The sequence below is a fragment of the Mandrillus leucophaeus genome, unplaced genomic scaffold (genome assembly GCF_000951045.1).
Source record: "Mandrillus leucophaeus isolate KB7577 unplaced genomic scaffold, Mleu.le_1.0 Scaffold141, whole genome shotgun sequence".
Taxonomy (NCBI): Eukaryota; Metazoa; Chordata; class Mammalia; order Primates; family Cercopithecidae; genus Mandrillus; species Mandrillus leucophaeus.
This window is the reverse complement of record NW_012101377.1, coordinates 2,141,241-2,160,928: the sequence shown is the minus strand read 5'-3', so window position 1 is coordinate 2,160,928 and position 19,688 is coordinate 2,141,241. Positions and strand designations below refer to the sequence as shown.

The following is a 19,688-nucleotide window of genomic DNA, read 5'->3' as shown; positions in this document are numbered from 1 at the left end:
GGTGAAGACTAGGATGATCCAAGGGACAGAAGGTTCCATAGGGCAGGACTGCGGTCCTTTTCCCCTCATCAGCCCCTGGTCTCCTCCGCTTCAACCCCTCCACTCTGGCTGAAAGTAGATAATGCTGAACATCTGGATGAAAAGCAGAATCAGCCAGCCCCTCACCCAGATGTTTCTTTTTGTACAGAGAAAAAAAAAAAAAAAAAACATCCTGTCTCAAAATTAGCCAGGCATGGTAGAGTGCACCTGTAGCCCTAGCTACTCAACAGGCTGAGGTGGGAGATCACTTGAGCCCTGAGAGGTAGAGGCTGCAGTGAACTGTGATCACACCACTGCACTTGAGGCTGGCTGACAGAATGAGACCTTGTCTAAAAAAACAAAAACAAAACAAAACAAAAAGGCCAGGCGCAGTGGTTCACGCCTGTAATCCTGGCACTTTAGGAGGCCAAGGCGGGCGGATCACCTGAAGTCAGGAGTTCAAGACCAGCCTGGCTAACATGATAAAACCCCGCTTCTACTAAAAATATAAAAAATTAGCTAGGCATGGTGGCACGGGCCTATAATCCCAGCTATTCGGGAGGCTGAGGCAGGAGAATCACTTGAAACCGGGAGGTGGAGGTTGCAGTGAGCCAAGATCCCGCCATTGCACTCCCGTCTGGGCAACAAGAGCGAAACTCCAAAAAAAAAGGTTGTATGAGGCCAGGCGTGGTGGGTAATCCCAGCACTTTGGGAGGCCGAGGCGGGCAGATCACAAGGTCAGGAGATCAAGATCATCCTGGCTAACATGGTGAAACCCTGCCTCTACTAAAAGTACAAAAAAAATTAGCCGGGTGTGGTGATGGACGCCTGTAGTCCCAGCTACTCGGGAGGCTGAGGCAGGAGAATTGCTTGAATCCAGGAGGCAGAGGTTGCAGTGAGTTGAGATTGCACCACTGCACTCTAGTCTCGGTGACAGAGTGAGATTCCATCTCAAAAAAAAAAAAAAAAAAAAGTTTATATGAATGTGATCTCTTTCTCAAAATACCTTATTGTATTATAGTCACCCTTCTTGTGATGATGTGAGATGCTTAAATGCCATGTGATGAGATGTGGTGAATGACATAGGCCTTGTAATGCAGCCTTAGGCTCCTATTGACCTTGAACACAAGCCCACTGCAGTAATGCCACAGTCGCTCTGATAACCAAGACAGCTACTAGGTAACTAATGGGCAGGGAGTGTGTGCAGCATGGATATGCTGGACAAAGGGATGACTCCCATCCAGCGGGACACAGCAAGGTGACTCGAGATTTCATCACAACATTCAGAAGAGCTTACAATTTAAAACTTATGAATTGTTTATTTCTGGAATTTTCCATTTAATATTTTCAGGCCACAGTTGACCATGGGTAACTGAAACCTCAGAAAGTGAAACCATGGATGGGGTCGACTAATGTCCTTCGGTATGGTGGGAGTGTCGAGTATGAAATGGGAGTACAGATGAAGCCACAGATGAGCCTAGACTTTATCCTCAAGGTGGTGGGCAGCCACTGAAGGCTTTTAAACAGAGCTGAGAAGTCTCTGTTAGATTTTCTGGCAGGAGGTCACTGGTGACCTTGAACAGAGCAGTTTCTGGGAGGTAGGAGCAGATTCAGAATTCCGAGAGAATTGTGTTTTTCTTGTCAGACTGGGGCTCCCCAGCGAGTGCTATGTTGCTCTCATCAGACTGTGGTACATCAAGGGCGTTGTGATACTTCCAGCAAATTGGTGGTTTCCCAGGACATTCTGTGTTTCCCCAGAGGGCTATGTGACCCCTTCCCGGGAGCTTTCTCAAAGGGTCTTGAGTCTCTCCCATCAGACTGAGGAATCCTCAAGGCTAAGAAACCATTTTAGGCCAGACACGGTGGCTCACGCCTGTAATCCCAGCACTTTGGGAGGCTGAGGTGGGCAGATCACAAGGTCAGGAGTTCGAGACCATTCTGGCCAACATGGTGAAACCTAAAAATGCAAAAACTAGCTGGGCATGGTGGCGTGCACCTGTAGTCCCAGCTACTTGGGAGGGTAAGGCAGAAGAATCGCTTAAACCCGGGAGGCAGAGGTTGCAGTGAGCTGAGATCGCACCACTGCACTCCAGCCTGGAGACAGAGTGAGACTCTGTCTCAAAAAAAAAAAAAACCATTTCATGGACAGAATGAGACCCGTCTCAAAGATTAGGAGCTCCTCTGTGGGTTGTATGTGCTGTGAGACTGGAATCCCTAAGGGGCTCTATGTCCCTTTTATCAGATAGGCTCTTTACAGGATTCTGTGTCTCCCTCATTGGTCTTGAGCACTTGCCAAGCTCTCCCCTGCAGGAGAGCTTCGTGCGCCTGGTGGAGGCCTGTGGGGACTCGGAGCAGACCATGGACAACTGGCTGAGTCTGCTGGACGGCTGCTGCTGGCTGTAACATGTAAAGGAGGCACTGAGCACTGCCTGCCTGGCAGCCCAGGGCATGGAGAGGTAAGGCCCCCTTGACACAGAATAGGGCGGGTTGGGCAGGGCTCTCAACCCCTGAATGCAAAACTGTGATTCAGTAAGCAAATATAGCCTAGAACTGGGTCCATTCTATTCCTGGCCTGGTACATGGGGCTGAAGGCACAGACAGCACCCTGCTTGTGACTTCACTGGCCCAACTCATCCTGGATCCCTTGAGCAAAACCATGACTGGATTCCAGGAACTGGTGGAGTGGGAGTGGATCCAGGAAAGTAAGCGACCACCCAACCCCAGCCTTACCCTCCATCCAGAAACCTTGCTTCCTCGTGCCCATTGCTCTGCCCCACTCCCCAGGCCGGCCACCCCTTCCAGCTGTGCTGTGCCCACTCAGCCTTCTCCCATGCCCACCCCAAGCATGAGGCACCCACCTTTCTCTTCTTCCTGGACTGCGTGTGGCAGCCAGGCCGCCAGTTCCCACTGTCATTGGAGTTTGGGGAAGGGCCACTGTTGGCACTATTTGGGCACGCCTATGCCTCCCCTTTTGGTACCTTTCTCTGTAACAGCGAAAAGGAGAGGTAAGCTGAGGGGGTGTTGAGGTGGGTTAGGGGCAGGCAGAGGAAGGGGTTGTGTACCTGTGCCATCAGCACCTTCCTTCCTTTTTTTTTTTTTTTTGAGACGAAGTCTCGCTCTGTCGCCTGGTCTGGAGTGCAGTGGCGCAATCTGGGCTCACTGCAACCTTAGCCTTCCTGGTTCTCCAGCCTCAGACCCCCGGGTGGCTGGGATTACAGGCATGCGCCATCACGTCTGGCTAATTTTTATACTTTTAGTTGAGGCGGAATTTCACTACATTGGCCAGTCTGATCTCAAACTCCTGACCTCAGGTGATCCACACACCTCAGCCTCCCAAAGTGGTGGGATTACAGGCGTGAGCCACCGTGCCCGGCCAGCAGCTTACTTCCTTAGGAGCCATCTTTCTCAAATTCAAGTGAGTTTGTCTTTTAGGAAAACTGAGTGTTCTCCTTGCCCCTGTCTCCAAATCTCATACTTCCTCCTAACTTCTGCAAATCCAGAGATAAATAGGTCTAAGGCCAATCATTTAGACATACCTACTCTGTCCATAGCCAATTGCAAATGAACCCCTGCCTTGAAAACAAGGATTACAGGGGAAATTTGCTGCAAAAATAGTTTCTGGGGTTCTCTACCACTTTGCCAGGTTGATTCTTTCCAAGCAATAGAATGGAAGTTGAAAGCAGAGTCTAATAATTTGGGCTCAAATTCCAGTTTCATCACTCACCTGCTGGGTGTTCATAGCAAACCTGTTTGAGTCTCAATCTCATCAGTAGCATGAAGGAGATAAAAGTAGCCGTAATCTGGCCGGGTGCAATGGCTCACGCCTGTAATCCCAGCACTTTGGGAGGCTGAGGCAGGCGGGTCACCTGAGGTCAGGAGTTCGAGACCAGCCTGACCAACATGGTGAAATCCCCGTCTCTACTAAAAATACAAAAAATTAGGCTGGGCACAGTGGCTCACACCTGTGATCCCCGCACTTTGGGAGGCTGAGGCGGGTGGATCACGAGGTCAAGAGATCAAGACCACCCTGGCTAACATGGTGAAACCCTGTCTCTACTAAAAATACAAAAAATTAGCCAGGCATGTTGGCACCTGCCTGAAGTCCCAGCTACTCAGGAGGCTGAGGTAGGAGAAACACTTGAACCTGGGAGTCAGAGGTTGCAGTGAGCCAAGATCGCGCCACTGCACTCCAGCCTGGGTGACAGAGCAAGACTCCGTCTCAAAAAAAAAATTACCCGAGCGTGGTGGCACATGCCTGTAATCCCAGCTACTCAGGAAGCTGAGGCAGAATTGCTTGCACCTGGGAAGCAGAGGGTGCAGTGAGCCGAGATCATGCCACTGCGTTCCAGCCTAGGCAACAGAGTGGGACTCCATTAAATAAATAAACAAATAAATAAAAGAAGTGGTATTTTTATTATTTGGTTGGTCTCTTGTTGCATACGCTCCCAATCAGCCCCAGATGCCAGCTGTCTTATGAGACTGAGATGCGGGGAGGGAGGGTTCACTCCTTTCCAGGGTGAAGATCAGATTTAATTATATTTTGTTGCTCAGTCTTCCTCCATACCCCATCCTGCTTCACTAACCCCACTAGTCTTGGATCATCTCTATTTACTTCCCTCTCCCCCATCCTTCCTCTTTAGTCTTTCTCCTAAAATTGTCTGAGTTTGGTCCTCCCTTGCCAGAAGGCCCTCCCCCGGTCTTCATCCACACTGGTCTCTCCCATCTGGATTCTCCAGCAGCTGCCTCACTCTTCTCTGCATCTTCATTGTTATCAGTTTTCTTTCAAAAGCTCCTGGGTCCAGGCCTATCAATATTCACAGTGGGCCTTTCCCGCCTTCTTTCTTTGGCTCCTGCCATTCTCCCCAAGTGTTGGCTGTTGCTTTGCACAGCGGGTATGCTAGGTCTGTTGAGACTCAGCTCAAACATCACATTCTTAATTAGCCTTCTCTGACACTGAGGCAAAACTAAATTGGTTTCTCCCTTTAAATAGAACTCCTTAAGAAGTAGGACTTTGTCTTGTTCCTCTTTTATTCTAGTGCCCAGTACAAGATCTGACTGGCAATGTTTGTAAGAAAAAGGAGAAAAGGAGAGGTTATCACTGCTCCAAAGTGGCTGTCACCCTACTAACCAGGGCTGCCCACCCAGACTCCCAGAGGGCATACCTGGGGCTGGAAACTTACTCCCTGCCTTTCTGCAGATGCCCGTGTGAAGTGAGGGCTCGGACGCACTCCCTGTGGTCTTGGCTCAGCCAGCCAAAAGAGCAACAAAGACTCCGGAACCCACTCTACATCCTCAATCCCTTGGCCATCTGTGGAGCCCCAGAGCCTGCGGCTGGGCAAGGTGAGCCCCACACCTTCTCCACGGGGGATTACCCCTCCGCTCAGTGTCCTGACCTGTGTTCCTCCTCCTCGGGCCTGTTTCTTCGCTGGACCCACTCACCTGAGCCTGCAGAAGCCGCATGGGGAAGAGCGTGGCAAACAGTGACAGGAAGGGAGAAGATAGAAGCCTCTCAGCCAACTACTTCAGCCCCCACCCTAAGCACTGGCTCCTTGGACAGCAACCGAGACATTCCTGAAACCTCTGCAGGCCCCTTAGGACCTTTACACCTTGGAAGAGGATGCCTGCAACCCAGGCTGGCCAAAAGTACGGACGGTCTTAAGTTTGAGGTGTCCAAAGTATAGGGAGGTCTAAATAATAAAAGTCTCTATGATCGGCATCCCCTTGCTGGGGTGTCAGTGAAAAGGAAAGATGATGAAACAGACCCCACAAAATATCTGACCAGAAGCCATTTATTACCAAAACAATTTATTTCTTAGAGTTCAAAACCTTCTGTGAGAATCTTCTCTGGCCCGGATGGAGATCCAGCTTATTATTATTATTTTTTTTTTGAGATGGAGTTTCGCTCTTGTTGCCCAGGCTGGAGTGCAATGACACGATCTCAGCTCACTGCAACCTCCGCCTCCTGGGTTCAAGTGATTCTCCTGCCTCAGCCTCCTGAGTAGCTGGGACTATAGGCGCGTGCCACCACGCCCTGCTAATTTTTATATTTTTAGTAGAGACGGGGTTTCTTCATGCTGGTCAGGCTGGTCCCAAACTCCTGACCTCAGGTGATCCGCTCACCTTGACCTCCCAAAGTGGTGAGATTACAGGCATGAACCACCGCGCCCGGCCGGAGATCCAGCTTCTCAAGCCTCAAACTCGAATTCGAAGTACTGTGGGTCGAAGTAATGGATACGGACGTAACCATCTTCACCGCCGCTGCTGTAGCTGGAAAAAGATAGCCAGGCACCAGTCAGATGCCTACTCTAGGAGAGGCAGAGACCCAACCCGGGCTTAGCTCAGCTGCTTCACTGGGACCCTACCTCTTGCCATCAGGATGGAAAGCAACACTGTTGATAGGTCCAAAGTGACCCTTGACTCTTCCAAACTCTTCTTCAAAGGCCAAATGGAAGAACCTGGAGGAAAAGGGACACAATTAATTCACTTTCCATCTCCTTCCAAAACATTTTGAAGGTGGCGCTCCCCAAATGCAAATTGTTATATTTATTTATTTATTTATTTTGAGATGGAGTCTCGCTCTGTCGCCCAGGCTGGAGTGCAGTGGTGCGATCTCAGCTCACTGCAAGCTCCGCCTCCCAGGTTCACGCCATTCTGCTGCCTCAGCCTCCTAAGTAGCTGGGACTACAGGCACCCGCCACCATGCCCGGCTAACTTTTTTGTATTTTTAGTAGAGATGGGGTTTCACTGTGTTAGCCAGGATGGTCTTGATCTCCTGTCCTCCTGATCTGCCCGTCTCAGTCTCCCAAAGTGCTGGGATTACAGGCGTGAGCCACCGCGCCCGGCCCCATTTATTTATTTTGAGATGGAGTCTTACTCTGTCACCCAGGGTGGAGTACAGTGGCGCAATGTCAGTTCACTGGAACCTCCACCTCCTGGGTTCAAGCAATTCTCCTGCCTCAGCCTCCCGAGTGGCTGGGATTGTAGACGCCTGGCTAATTTGTGTATTTTTAGTAGAGATGGGGTTTCACCATGTTGGCCAGGCTGGTCACGAACTCGGTTTCTGCTTTATTTTTTGTGATATAATTTGCATTTGAGGCCAGGCGTGGCGGCTCATGCCTGTAATCCCAGCACATTGGGAGGCCGAGGAAGGCAGATCGCTTGAGGCCAGGAGTTTGAGACCAGCCTTACCAACATCTCTACTAAAAATACAAAAAGCAGCCAGGCACGGTGGTGTGCACCTGTAATCTGAGCTACTCAGAGGCTTAGCGGGAGGATTGCTTGAGCCCAGGAGGTTGCAGTGAGCAGAAATGGTGCCACTGCACTCCAGCCTAGGCAACAGAGTGAGACCCTGTCTCAAAAAATAATAATAAAGCAGAAAAATTGAGATAATAAGTGAATGTGAACAAAATAAGATGAAGTTGGGGGCTGTGGGCTGTGGGCTGTGGTTCACGCCTGTAATCCCAGTACTTTGGGAGGCTGAGGGCAGAGGATCACTTGCGCCCAGGAGTTCGAGGCCAGCCTGGGCAACATAGTGGGACCCTGTATCTTTATTTTTTAACTTTTTTATTATAAGGGGAAGACTGGACCCAGAAGTCTGCCTAAATTCATAGCTAATACTTATAGAGTGCCTACTACGTGCTGGGCAGTGCTTAAAGAGCTTAATAAATATTAACTGAATAATTTAATCTGCATAATTTTATGGTAAGTATATTGTCACTGTCTCATTATACAATACAGGAAATATGGGCATAGAGAAATATAATGAAGGCCGGGCACAGTGGCTCATGCCTGTAATCCCAACACTTTGGGAGGCCAAGGTGGGCAGATTACTTAAGGCCAGGAGTTCATTCAAGACCAGCCTGGCCAACATGGTGAAACCCTGTCTCTTCTAAAAATACAAAAATTAGCCAGGTGTGTTGGTGGGTGCCTGTAATCCCAGCTACCTGGGAGGCAGAGGCAGGAGAATCGCCTGAACCTAGGAGGCAGAGATCACACCATTGTACTCCAGTCTGGGTGACAGAGCAAGACTCCGTCTCGGGGAAAAAAAAAAAAAGGTACACCCCATGAGATTTCAATTTGGAAGAGCTCTCTTCCTCTTTACCTGGCCTCAAACTTGCCAATCCTGGTGGAGGTTGTGGTTACATCCATGGCTTCCTGACCACCGCCCAGGACCACCTGAATGGAAGAAGAAACTCTAGATGGGCCCGATGGACACCAAGTCCATTTTCTGTTTTTCTCCTGCCATATACATTTTTCACATCTCACACAGCTCAATGGGAGGATGACAAAGGTAGGGGATGATCAGACACTTCTGCCACCTCCTGCCCGCTTCCCTGGGGCTATTCATCCTTCCAGCTTTGTCACTCCTCTGGGAATCTCCTCTCTGCCTGACATCATTTCCCCCACAATGTTGTAGCCCAACTTCTGGACAAGCATCTAGAACTTGGAAGCTTCCTGAGGCTTTAGCAGGAAGGCTGGATGGGGTTCTCTTACATGGTCATAGTTGGGGGAGAGAGCAGCTGAGTTGACGGGACGTTCTGTCCGGAAAGTCTTCTGATGTTCAAGAGTTGTGGAGTCAAAAAGCTGGAGAGAGAAGGCAAGGGGGATATCTGTAGAAAGAGCCTTCCTGGGGGAAGTCGGGCAGGGTGAGCTGTGCAGCAGGAGGGAGGCAGCAGCCCTGCCAGACCCCTGCCCAGGCTCACCTTGGCTGTGTTGTCCTTGGATGCGGTCACAAACATGGTCATGTCCCTGGATAACTGGATGTCATTGATCTGCCGGGAGTGCTCCTTAACATTCACCAACACCTCTCCAGACTGGGGAAGGAGGAAGAGTGAGACTGACTGGGCCCAATCCCTACTAATCTCAGTTCCCCAGAAACCTAAGCACCCAAATGAGAAAGCTGAGATAGCATGGACTTTGTGTTTTCCTCATCCCCTCTATCTAATCAGTCACCCCTAAATATCCCTTGACTCTGTCCAGTAATGTACATCCTATGCCTGATGGCTAGTTCAGGTCCATTCTCCAAACATAACCTGCAAACGCTGTTGGAAGGAAAATCTGGCCATAGATAACCCTTTCAAGATTCCCTACTGCCTGGAGGAAAATCAAAACTCTTTATCTCCTCACACTTAAGGACGTTTAAAATCTATTCCCTGTCCTCTGTCCCCAAGACCGCATCCCAATGGTTCCTGAAGACTCCATACTTTCTTAACTCTGTGCCTTTGCTTTTGCTGTTCCTTTTGCCTGTGGGATGTTCTTTCCTTCCTGCTTGAAGCTCCATTTATTCTCCAGGGTTTAATGTACACACCACCTCCCTGGGACAGTGCACCTTCCACACCTGGTTGAGACTTCTACGGTGGCACAGTTCACAATCTGACTCAGGTGCTAGCTGTTTGCAAGTCCCTTCCAAGGGGGAAGGGACTGTGTCTGATTTACTTCTTTGTTCTAGGAGCTCAGCACAGGGCATTATACTCTGGTGGCAGGGAACTGCTCATTTGTGATCCTTAATTGTTTTTTTTTTTTTTTGAGACAGGGTCTTGTTCTATCACCCAGGCTGGAGTACGGTGGCACAGTCATGGCTCACTGCAGCCTCAATCTCCCAGACTCAAGCAATCTTTCAGCCTCAACATCTTGAGTACCTGGGACCAGAGGAACGCTCCACCACACCCAGCTAATTTTTAATTTTTTTTTTTTTAGAGATAGGGTTTTCCTGTATTGCCCAAGCTGATCTCAATCCCTGGGGCTCAAGCAATCCTCCTGCTCCAGTCTCCCAAAGTGTTGGGATTCCAGGTGTGAGTCACCGCACCCAGCCTGTGATCCTTATTAACATGTCCTGAGTACTTTGTGACAAGTTTTTCAAACATGTGATATCATTTGATCCTTGAAACATTTTACAGATAAACAGGGTCAGAGAAGTTATGTAACTTGCCCAAGATCACACAGCTAAAAAGTAGTGAAATCTACATTTCAATCTCACCTCTGCTCTTTTTAAAATTTTTTATTAATTTTTTTTTAAATTTATTAGAAAATCCCAGCACTTTGAGAGGTTGAGGCGGGTCAACCTCCCAAAGTGCTGGGTCTCACTGTCACCCAGGCTGGAGTGTAGTGGTATGATCACAGCTCACTATAGCCCCAACCCCTGGGCTCAAGAGATCCTCCTGTCTTGGCCCCCAAAGGCACTGGGATTACAGATGTGAGCCACAGCATACAGCTCCGCCCTTGCTCTGAACTCCTGTGCTATCACCAGTGCCTGAGGCAGGTGGATCATCTGAGGTCAGGAGGTCAAGGGTTCGAGACCAGCCTGGCCACCATGGTGAAACCCCATCTCTACTAAAAATACAAAAATTACCCAGGCGTGGTGGTGGGTGCCTATATTCCCAGCTACTTGAGAGGCTGAGGCAAGAGAATGGCTTGAATCCAGGAGGCAGAGGTTGCAGTGGGCAGAGACCGTACCATTGTACTCCAGCCAGGGCAACAGGGTGAGACTCTGTCTCAAAGAAAAAAAAAATACAGGTATGGTGGCTCATGCCTGTAATCCCAGCACTTCGGGAGGCTAAGGTGGGCAGACTGCCTGAGGTCAGGAGTTCGTGACCAGTCTGGCCAACATGGTGAAACCCCATCTCTACTAAAAATACAAAAAAAATTAGCCAGGCGTGGTGGCGTGTGCCTGTAATCCCAGCTACTCGGGAGGCTGAGGCAGGGGAATTGCTTGAACCCAGGAGGTGGAGGTTGCAGTGAGCCGAGATGGCACCACTGCATTCCAGCCTGGGCAACAGAGAGAAACTCCACCTTAAAAAAAAGAATCATTCTGGTAGGCTCAGGCCCCATGTGGCCTCTTACCTTGGCACTATACTGGTTGAGCTCTCCACTCTCATGGCCAGCGATGATGCACTCCCCCAGGGGTCCCCAAACGGCACTGGTGATTTTAGAGTCGTTGCAAGGGATCTTCATGTAGGGCTCATTGTTGTCTGTGTGGAGCAGTAGATGTTAGGCCCTGGGCTCTAGAGCTGCACCCTTTACCTCAACCCCAGCCCTAATCCCAGCCCTCACCAATCTGGCTCGGATCCCGCAGGTCAAAGAAGCTCACAAAGCACTGGTAGCCCATCTGCTTGTCTGTGGAGAACATGATGATGTTGCCCCCAAAGTCAAAACCACAGGTCCGGACAGCCGAATTGGTCTTGAGAAGGGCCAGCTGCTTCCCTGGAAACAGGCAAGAGTCTGGGCTACACCATCCATTGCAATTGCAGGGAGGACATTCTAGAGAATGCCACCATCGCATCTCACTGTTTCTCTTGCTCCAGTAACCCAAACTTAGAAAGTATTTTTTCTTTTTTTCTTCTTTTTTAAGACAGAGTCTCGCTGTGTTTCCCAGGCTGGAGTGCACTGGCACGATCTCCGCTCACTGCAAGCTCCACCTCCTGGGTTCAAGCCATTCTCCTGCCTCAGCCTCCCAAGTAGCTGGGACTATAGGCGCCCACCACCACGCCCCGCTCATTTTTTGTATTTTTAGTAGAGACGGTGTTTTACCATGTTAGCCAGGATAGTCTCGATCTCCTGACCTCATGATCCGCCCACCCTGACATCCCAAAGTGCTAGAATTACAGGTGTGAGCCACTGCACCAGGCCCTTTTTTTTTTTTTTTGAGATAGAGTTTTGCTCTCGTCCCACAGGCTGGAGTGCAATGGTGTGATCTCGGCTCACTGCAACCTTTCAAGCGATTCTCCTGCCTCAGCCTCCCGAGTAGTTGGGATTACAAGCACCCGCCACCATGCCTGGCTCATTTTTGTATTTTTAGTAGACGGGGTTTTGCCTTGTTGGCCAGGCTGGTGTTGAACTCCTGACCTCAGGTGATCCACCCACCTCGACCTCCTAAAGTGCTGGGATTAACAGGCGTGAGCCACCACACCTGGCCAAGTATTTTAACTTCTTATCCAGACTCTTTCCTCAGACATCCTGCTAATGTGGTACTGCTCATACGTAGACTGCAATATATCTATCTCCCCACTCAGAATGCAATCCTCCACAGCAAAGACCTGATCTGATTTCCCTGCATGTCCCCAGTGCCCATCATAGACCTGGCACTAAACAGAACAACTTAGGCTGGGCACAGTGGCTTATGCCTGTAATCCCAGCACTTTGGGAGGCTGAGGTGGATCACTTCAGGTGAGGAGTTTGAGACCAGCCTGGCCAACATGGTGAAACCCCATCTCTACTAAAAATACAAAAATTAGCCACCGGCCAGGTGCAGTGGCTCACGCCTGTAATCCCATCACTTTGGGAGGCTGAGGTGGGTGGATCACCTGAGGTCTGGAGTTTGAGACCAGCCTGGCCAACAGAGTAAACCCTGTCTCTACTAAAAATACAAAAATTAGTCAGGTGTGATGGCGCATGTCTATAATCCCAGCTATTCGGGAGGCTGAGACAGGAGAATCACTTGAACTCAGGAGGCAGAGGTTGCAGTGAGCCAAGATTGTGCCACTACACTCCAGCCTGGGTGACAGAGCGAGAGAATCCGTCTCAAAAAAAAAATTAGCCAAGCATGTTAGTGTGCGTCTATAATCCCAGCTACTTGGGCTGGCTGAGACAGGAGAATCCCTTGAACCCGGGAGGCAGAGGTTGCAGTGAGCCAAGATCATGCCATTGCTCTCCAGTCTGGGCGACAGCGAGACTCTGTCTCAAAAACAAGAAAAAAAGAAAAAGAAAACTTAATAGGCTCCCCTGTCTTCAGTCTTAGCTCTTCCAGTGCCTCCCCCTGCTCCCTGACCTTGCTAAACTGAACAGACCCCTACTCTTGCCTGCTCAGGGACCTCCACAGCACCCCATATTCTATGGAACAAAGCCAAGCTCCTGAGTTTGGCATTCAAGACCTGTTCTGGCCTTAGCCTGACTCTCCAGCTTCATCTTTTCCATGACTGTGTATTTCACCCCCCTACCCCCACCGCACCAAGAAGCAGGAATTGCAGCCAGATCAGATGACTTGCACACAACAGTCTCCACACTTTCACTCCTGCATGTGCCAAAGTGATGACGTCTTTCCTCATCCTTTAAGCCCCAGCTCATATGACATTTACCTTGGGAAACCTTCCCAGGCTGCTCCCATCCCCACTCTAGGGAGCCAGTTGCTGGGCTCTGGCCTCCCATAGTAATCTACGCTTCCTCTACCATGGTGTGTATCTTACTGTAAGACTTCTTTTCTCGGCCGGGCGCGGTGGCTCAAGCCTGTAATCCCAGCACTTTGGGAGGCCGAGACGGGCGGATCACAAGGTCAGGAGATCGAGACCATCCTGGCTGACACGGTGAAACCCCGTCTCTACTAAAAAAATACAAAAAACTAGCCGGGCAAGGTGGCGGGCGCCTGTAGTCCCAGCTACTCGGGAGGCTGAGGCAGGAGAATGGCATGAACCCGGGAGGCGGAGCTTGCAGTGAGCCGAGATCTGGCCACTGCACTCCAGCCTGGGTGGCAGAAAAAAAAAAAAAAAAAAAAGACTTCTTTTCTCATCTGTCTTTCTTGTCTCTTATTCCCTAGACTGGAAACTATCTATGGATTTCATCTCTATTTTCCTAGGACCTGTTGCTAAAAAAGTGAATGAACCTAGCTTACCTGTTTCACAGTCCCAGAGACGACAGCTGTTGTCAGCTGAGCCAGTGAGGACATGCTTGGTGTCCCCTGAAGAGTTGTTAAGAAACATGACGAAGTTCACCTGAGCCCTTGTCCTCTGGGGGAGGCCAAGTGAGTCATCTCCCTGTTCAGCCCCAAAGAGCCTTTCTTCCCCTCTTACCTCCTTATCCAGAACTGGAACTTGTCCTAAATGTTTCCCCAGCCAGTGAAGAGACCAGGGAATAGGAGGTGTTGTTCTCTAGGCCCTCAACAACACCCCCAACTCCCAACTTCCAACCTAGCCTCTCCATTGCTGACAGACCCTAGCAGCATGGACTCAGAGCCAAAACAAGGATACAGTCAGCGTCCACACACCACACAGCTCCGGTATGGCCCATGTAGGTGCCCAGCCTCTCACCATTCACAGAGTACCATACATTGACGATCTGGAAAAGTCAAACCACAGGATAGTAAGAGCGATGCTTCCTACTTTACCCCAGGAACCCTCAGCAGCCTGTAGCCAGGCTGATTCTGCCCTCTTCTCTTCATTTCTTGGGAAACAGCAGGGAGCTGATAAAAAGACCAACTCCTGGATTCTCCTCCCTTTCTGAAGGTAAGCAACAGAGGAGTCAGGCGGCTTGTAAAAGCATCCTCATTTGTTAGCTCCAGCTCTCCTGGGACTCCCAGTGGCTCCAAAGAATAAAAGGCCAAGTTGAGCTCCAGTCCAGAAAAACAGTATCTCTGATGTCTTATCCAAGTGGGAGCAGTTGATAGTAGGGAAGTCTGGGTTCCAGTGCCTGCTCTGCCACTGTCTCACTGTACGATCTCAAATACAGTGCTTCTCTCCTTTAAAGTTCAGTTTTCTCATCTTGAAAATGGCCAGGCTGGGTGTGGTAGCTCACGCCTGTAATCCTAGCACTTTGGGAGGCTGAGGCAGGCGGATCACCTGAGGTCAGTTCAAGACCAGCCTGGCCAACATGGTGAAACCCTGTCTCTACTAAAAATACAAAAAGTTAGCCGGGCGTGGTGGCACGAGCCTGTAGTCCCAGCTACTCAGGAGGCTGAGGCAGGAGAATCGCTTGAACCTGGGAGGCGGAGGCTGCAGTGAGCCGCGATTGCACCACTGCACTCCAGCCTGTGTGACAGAGACTCCGTACCCCAAAAAATAAAATAAAATTTTAAAAAGGCAGTATCATGAGGGACTGTTTTGCATTGAGTAGCAGGATGGGATTGACTTAAAATGAGACTAGAGACAGCCTCATTAAGTCCCCTGTGTCTGAATAACACAGCCTGCACTATCCTGGTAGAAAAATTAGATTATCCCTAAAGGCCGCATCCCATTCTCTGGGCAAGCTGACCCTCATCCTTATCCCCTTTCCACAGTGGTCTCTTGCTTTTCTTTTCTTTTTTTTTTTTTTGAGACAGAGTCTCGCTCTGTTGTCCAGGCTGGAGCGCAGTGGCGCCATCTCGGCTCACTGCAGCCTCCGCCTCCCGGGTTCACGCCATTCTCCTGCCTCAGCCTCCCGTGTAGCTGGGACTACAGGCACCCGCCACCACGCTCGACTAATTTTTTGTATTTTTAGTAGAGACGGGGTTTCACCGTGTTAGCCAGGATGGTCTCGATCTCCTGACCTCGTGATCCGCACGCCTCACCTTCCCAAAGTGCTGGGATTACAGGCTTGAGTCACCCCGCCCGGCAACTGTCTCTTGCTTTTCTTGGAGTGCAGTGGCACGATCTCAGCTCACCGGGCTCCAGCGATCCTCTCGTTTCAGACTCCGAAGCAGCTGAGGCCACAGGCGCGAGCCACCACATCAGGCTAATTTTTTGTGTGTAGAGATGGGTCTTACTATGTTGCTCAAGCTGGTCTCCAACTCCTGGGCTCAAGCGATCCTCCCACCTCGGCCTCTTAAAGTGCTGGGATTACAGGCGTGAGCCACCGCAGTCGGCCAATCGAGTTCTTCCCTACCTTTCCCAGTAGAATACTTTCGCCAACCTACCCCCGGGATGGCCTCTCCCTAATTCTCAGAATGGGCCGTTCTTTGGTTCCCCGCTAACGGCAAAACTGGCATGTCCACCCATCGTCCTGGCAGAAGGATCTCTCCCCTCCCGGACCCCCTCCGCATGGTCCCGCCCGCCCTCCAGCCGACGCTCACAGGGTCCTTGGCCACAGTAAAGAGGAGGTCTCCTTCGCGGTTATACTTAATCTGCGTAATGGACCGCTCATGGCCCTGCAGTAGGATCGGCTTCTGTGGGGACAAGATGGTAACGTCAGTGCTCGGAATTGGGCCCCGGCCTCAGCCCAGGACCCCCACTGCCATACCCATAACTCTGAAACTCACCATCCCGGCGGTGACGCGAGGAAGGCCGCAACGTGAGTAGGACCGGAAAACGCTTTGGGTCCACTTCCGGATTATGGGTCTCCGCCCCCTTGTTCCCGGAAGTAGAAGAGAGCGGCGTTGCCATGGCGGCGTCTCTGGGTAGGTAGCCGACCCCGCCCCTCCATGGATTTCCCGACCCTCGCCTCGAATTCATTTCCTGCTCCACCTGCACCCCCTAATCCCGACCCCTGCTACAACCCCAGAGGCTGGACTCCTGGATTCATCTCCCCAGCCTCCCTGGGCCTGCCTTAGCCGCCAGTCGCAGCCGAGGCGAAGACAGCAAAGGAGGGAAGTGGGGGCGGCTAGCTGGGGCTAGGAGGCCAGGAGAGGGCGGGGTGGGCGGCCGTTTGGGGTGGGGGTCAGGGTGACGCACTCGTCTGTATTCAGGGCAGGTGCTGGCTCTGGTGCTGGTGGCCGCTCTGTGGGGTGGCACGCAGCCGCTGCTGAAGCGGGCCTCCGCCGGCCTGCAGCGGGTTCATGAGCCGACCTGGGCCCGGCAGTTGCTACAGGAGATGAAGACCCTCTTCTTGAATACTGAGGTGCGTCTGTGAAAGGCCCCTCTCTCGGGGGAGTTGCCACCAATAATTTGGTTTTTGGAGTCAAACAGGTCTGGATCAGCCCCACCCCCACTCACCAGAAATTCACCGAAGAGTCAGTTGTCCTCCTTAAGCCTCAGTTTCATCATCTGTAAATGGCGATTATAATAATAACCATAGGGCAGTTGTGGGAATTAGGTGAGATACGTAGAGCATTTAGCTTTGGGCCTAGAACATAGTAAGTGCTCAATCTATGGCTGCCATTATTCACATTTTATTATTGTGATTCCTTCAGTTAAATAAGGCAACATTTGTGAGCCTTTCCAGAGGGAGGACTTAGGGCTCAAATTGGTCCTGCAGGGGAGGAGTTCAGAGAAGGAAGGCTGGAGCTGGAGGACTTGGGGAAGGATTCCTGGAGGAGCTGACATTGGCATCAAGGCCTTGCAGGATGGGAATTAGCAGAGTTGAGGGAGAGGGTAGTTTGAGCAAAGGTACAGAGTTCAGTCTGTTTCCCTCTTTGCCCTGGAAGGGTTCTCCTTAGAGGGATTAGTGTTCTCTGGGTCTTTATAACCCTCCCTCCCTCCAAGGAAAGGCATTCGCTAGGAGCTCAAAGAAGGCAGTGCTGCTCAGTCAGGCCATCACACTGACTGCAGGTTTCTCCTCTTTCCAGTACCTGATGCCCTTTCTCCTCAACCAGTGTGGCTCCCTTCTCTATTACCTCACCTTGGCATCGACAGGTGGGTCCTGGCTTGGAACTGTTCTGCTTAGTGTTTGAGGCCACCTGGAAGAGTGATTTGAGGGGGTGGAGCTTGAAACACCTCATTCCCATCAGTGAGAGAGGGCTGACTAGCTCTAGTTCCCTCTTAGTACCCTCTTCTCTGAACAAGAGGGACACAGTGGGCTGGTTATGAGTATGTTGCTAGGCACTGGCGTTGGTTTGAAGCCTGGCAGTCTTGTGTGACCAGCGGAGGAAGAAGGAAGGTTCATTTTGCTGTGCCAAGTGCTGGCTTTCACATTCTTGCTTCCACTGTGTGCTACCTGCCTGACCATGAGCAAGCCCCTCATTTGAGCCTTGGTTTTATACAGCTGGCTTCATAGCATTGTGAGGATTAAATTTAATGAATGAGAAACATGTAGGAGAGTGCCTGGCACACAATTAGAGCTCCATATACATAAATTTCCTTTCTCTTGACATTTGTTGACTGCCCTCTACTACGTCAGATACTGCACTAGTCTTACACATTATTTAATTCCAATCATGATTCTGTAAAGCAGACATGATTATCTTAGAAAACGAAGTTGCAAAACTTTGGGCAATTTCACCTCTCTTAAGTCCCACAGTATGTCAGTGCAGAAGGATTTGAAGCCATATATTAAAGTTTATGCTCGACTGGGCATGGTGTCTCACGCCTGTAATCCCAGCCCTTTGGGAGGCCAAGGAGGGCAGATCACTTGAGGTCAGGAGTTTGAGACCAGCCTGGCCAACATGCTGAAACCCCATCTCTACTAAAAATAACAAAATTAGCCAGGTGTGGTGGTGCGTGCCTGTAGTCCCAGCTACTTGGGAGGCTGAGGCACAAGAATGACTTGGACCCAGGAGGTGGAGGTTGCAGTAAGCGGAGATCACGCCACTGCACTCCAGTCCCTGGGCAACAGAGCGAGACTCTGTCTCAAAAATAAATAAATAAATAAATAATATGCACTTATTTATGAGTTTGAAAGCCTCTGGCCTCATGCATTCACTGCTGTGGAAGAATGCTGAACCCTTGACCAGCTGACTACAGCTAGCCATTCACCAAGTTTTAATCACAGTATTAGATTCTTTTTATCTCATTACCCTCTCTGCCTGTATCCTTTAATATCCATCCTTTCTAATAACCAGAACAGTAACCACTATTTATGAAGCGTCCACTTCAGCCAGGGACGATCCATGCATTATCACAGCTCATCTTAACAACAGTCCAACAAAAGAAATGGTATACTGTGATCCCTGTTTTACATATGGGGAAACAGGTTGAGTGTTTGAATATCCTAACCAAGATTACAAGGGAAACTCAGATCTGCCTCACTCCAATGCCCTCACTTTCCCACTGCACCGTGCTACATCCTTCTCCCATCTACTGTTGCAAACCAGACCTCAGCAGCCATGACACTCCTTGTAAGGTATATAAACTTAAGAAGGCAGTTCTGGGCAGGGCACAGTGGCTCAGGCCTGTAATTCCAGCAATTTTGGAGGCTGAAGTGGGCAGATAACCTGAGCCTAGGAGACTAGCCTAGGAACAACAGCAACAAAAAAAAATACAAAAATTAGCTGGGCTTAGTGGTGCATGCCTGTAGTCCTAGCTGCTCAGGAGGCTGAGGTGGGAGGATCGCTTGAGCTCAGGAGGTTGAGGCTGCAGTGATCAGTGACCTCACCACTGCACTCCAGCCTGAGCGACAGAGAGAGACCCTGTCTCAAAACAACAACAAAAAGAAAAAAACAACAAAGAAAGCAGCTCTTTGTAAGTGGGGTTGTTATATCAATTTCTTAGATGGGTAATGCCTCCATGCTGGGGCCTCTCAGGGGATGAGGAGCAGGACAGTTTGCTCCTCTCCCTCACATAGGCGAGCCCTGGGAGTGCTGGGAAAGAATGTGCTGAGGAGCCAGTGTGAGCATCTGGTCTGCAGTTGAGTCTTGTTACTATGGATAACTCAGCTGATTTATCCATTGGTCTTTTTTTGTGTGTATGTGGCTTTTTTTTATTTTTTATTTTTTATTTTGAGAGGGTATTTTGCTCTTGTTGCCCAAGCTGGAGTGCAATGGTACAGTCTCGGCTCACTGCAACCTCCGCCTCCTGGGTTCAAGTGATTCTTCTGCCTCAGCCTCCCCACCAGCTGAGATTACAGGCACGTGCTACCACACCCGGCTAATTTTGTTTTTTTGGTTTTTTTTGTTTTTGAGATGGAGCCTTGCTCTGTCACCTAGGCTGGAGTGCAGTGGTGCAATCTCTGGTCACTGCAACCTCTGCCTCCCAGGTTCAAGCAATTCTCCTGCCTCAGCCTCCCAAGTAGCTGGAACTACAGGCATGTGCCATCATGCTTGGCTAATTTTTGTATTTTTAGTAGAGATGGGGTTTCACCATGTTGGCCAGGCTGGTCTTGAACTCCTGACCTCAAAT

At 50.2% G+C, this 19,688-nt stretch overlaps 2 protein-coding genes across 5 annotated transcripts in view; one reads left to right on the top strand and one right to left on the bottom strand.

Moving 5' to 3' along the window:
* Positions 1-5,789: 5,789 nt before the first annotated feature.
* On the bottom strand, positions 5,790-16,024 carry EIF3I (eukaryotic translation initiation factor 3, subunit I). Its single transcript, XM_011974042.1, has 11 exons — positions 15,956-16,024; positions 15,770-15,862; positions 13,974-14,061; positions 13,619-13,684; positions 11,068-11,217; positions 10,858-10,985; positions 8,721-8,831; positions 8,512-8,601; positions 8,120-8,193; positions 6,381-6,473; positions 5,790-6,285 (listed from the first exon to the last, which is right to left on the bottom strand). The coding sequence occupies exons 1-11, from the start codon at positions 15,956-15,958 to the stop codon at positions 6,204-6,206; spliced, it is 978 nt and encodes a 325-aa protein (XP_011829432.1). The 5' UTR covers positions 15,959-16,024; the 3' UTR covers positions 5,790-6,203.
* A 10-nt stretch (positions 16,025-16,034) lies between these two features.
* The window catches only part of TMEM234 (transmembrane protein 234), a 7,000-nt gene continuing 3,346 nt past the window's right edge, over positions 16,035-19,688 (top strand). The window contains exons 1-3 of one of the 4 annotated variants that reach the window (XM_011974045.1): positions 16,035-16,093; positions 16,382-16,533; positions 17,201-17,267. In XM_011974045.1, the coding sequence (XP_011829435.1) occupies positions 16,078-16,093; positions 16,382-16,533; positions 17,201-17,267 (235 nt within the window). In that variant the 5' untranslated portion in view covers positions 16,035-16,077. The remainder of the gene's footprint in view (positions 16,094-16,381; positions 16,534-17,200; positions 17,268-19,688) is intronic. The other 3 variants (XR_001005377.1, XM_011974044.1, XM_011974043.1) reach the window with 3 other exon arrangements.

Coding starts and splice junctions, on each gene's coding strand:
- EIF3I (XM_011974042.1), bottom strand. Junction 10,986..11,067: donor GCGGGATCCGAGCCAGATTG/GTGAGGGCTGGG, acceptor TGCTCCACACAG/ACAACAATGAGCCCTACATG. Junction 8,194..8,511: donor TCTCCCCCAACTATGACCAT/GTAAGAGAACCC, acceptor TCTTCCATTCAG/GTGGTCCTGGGCGGTGGTCA.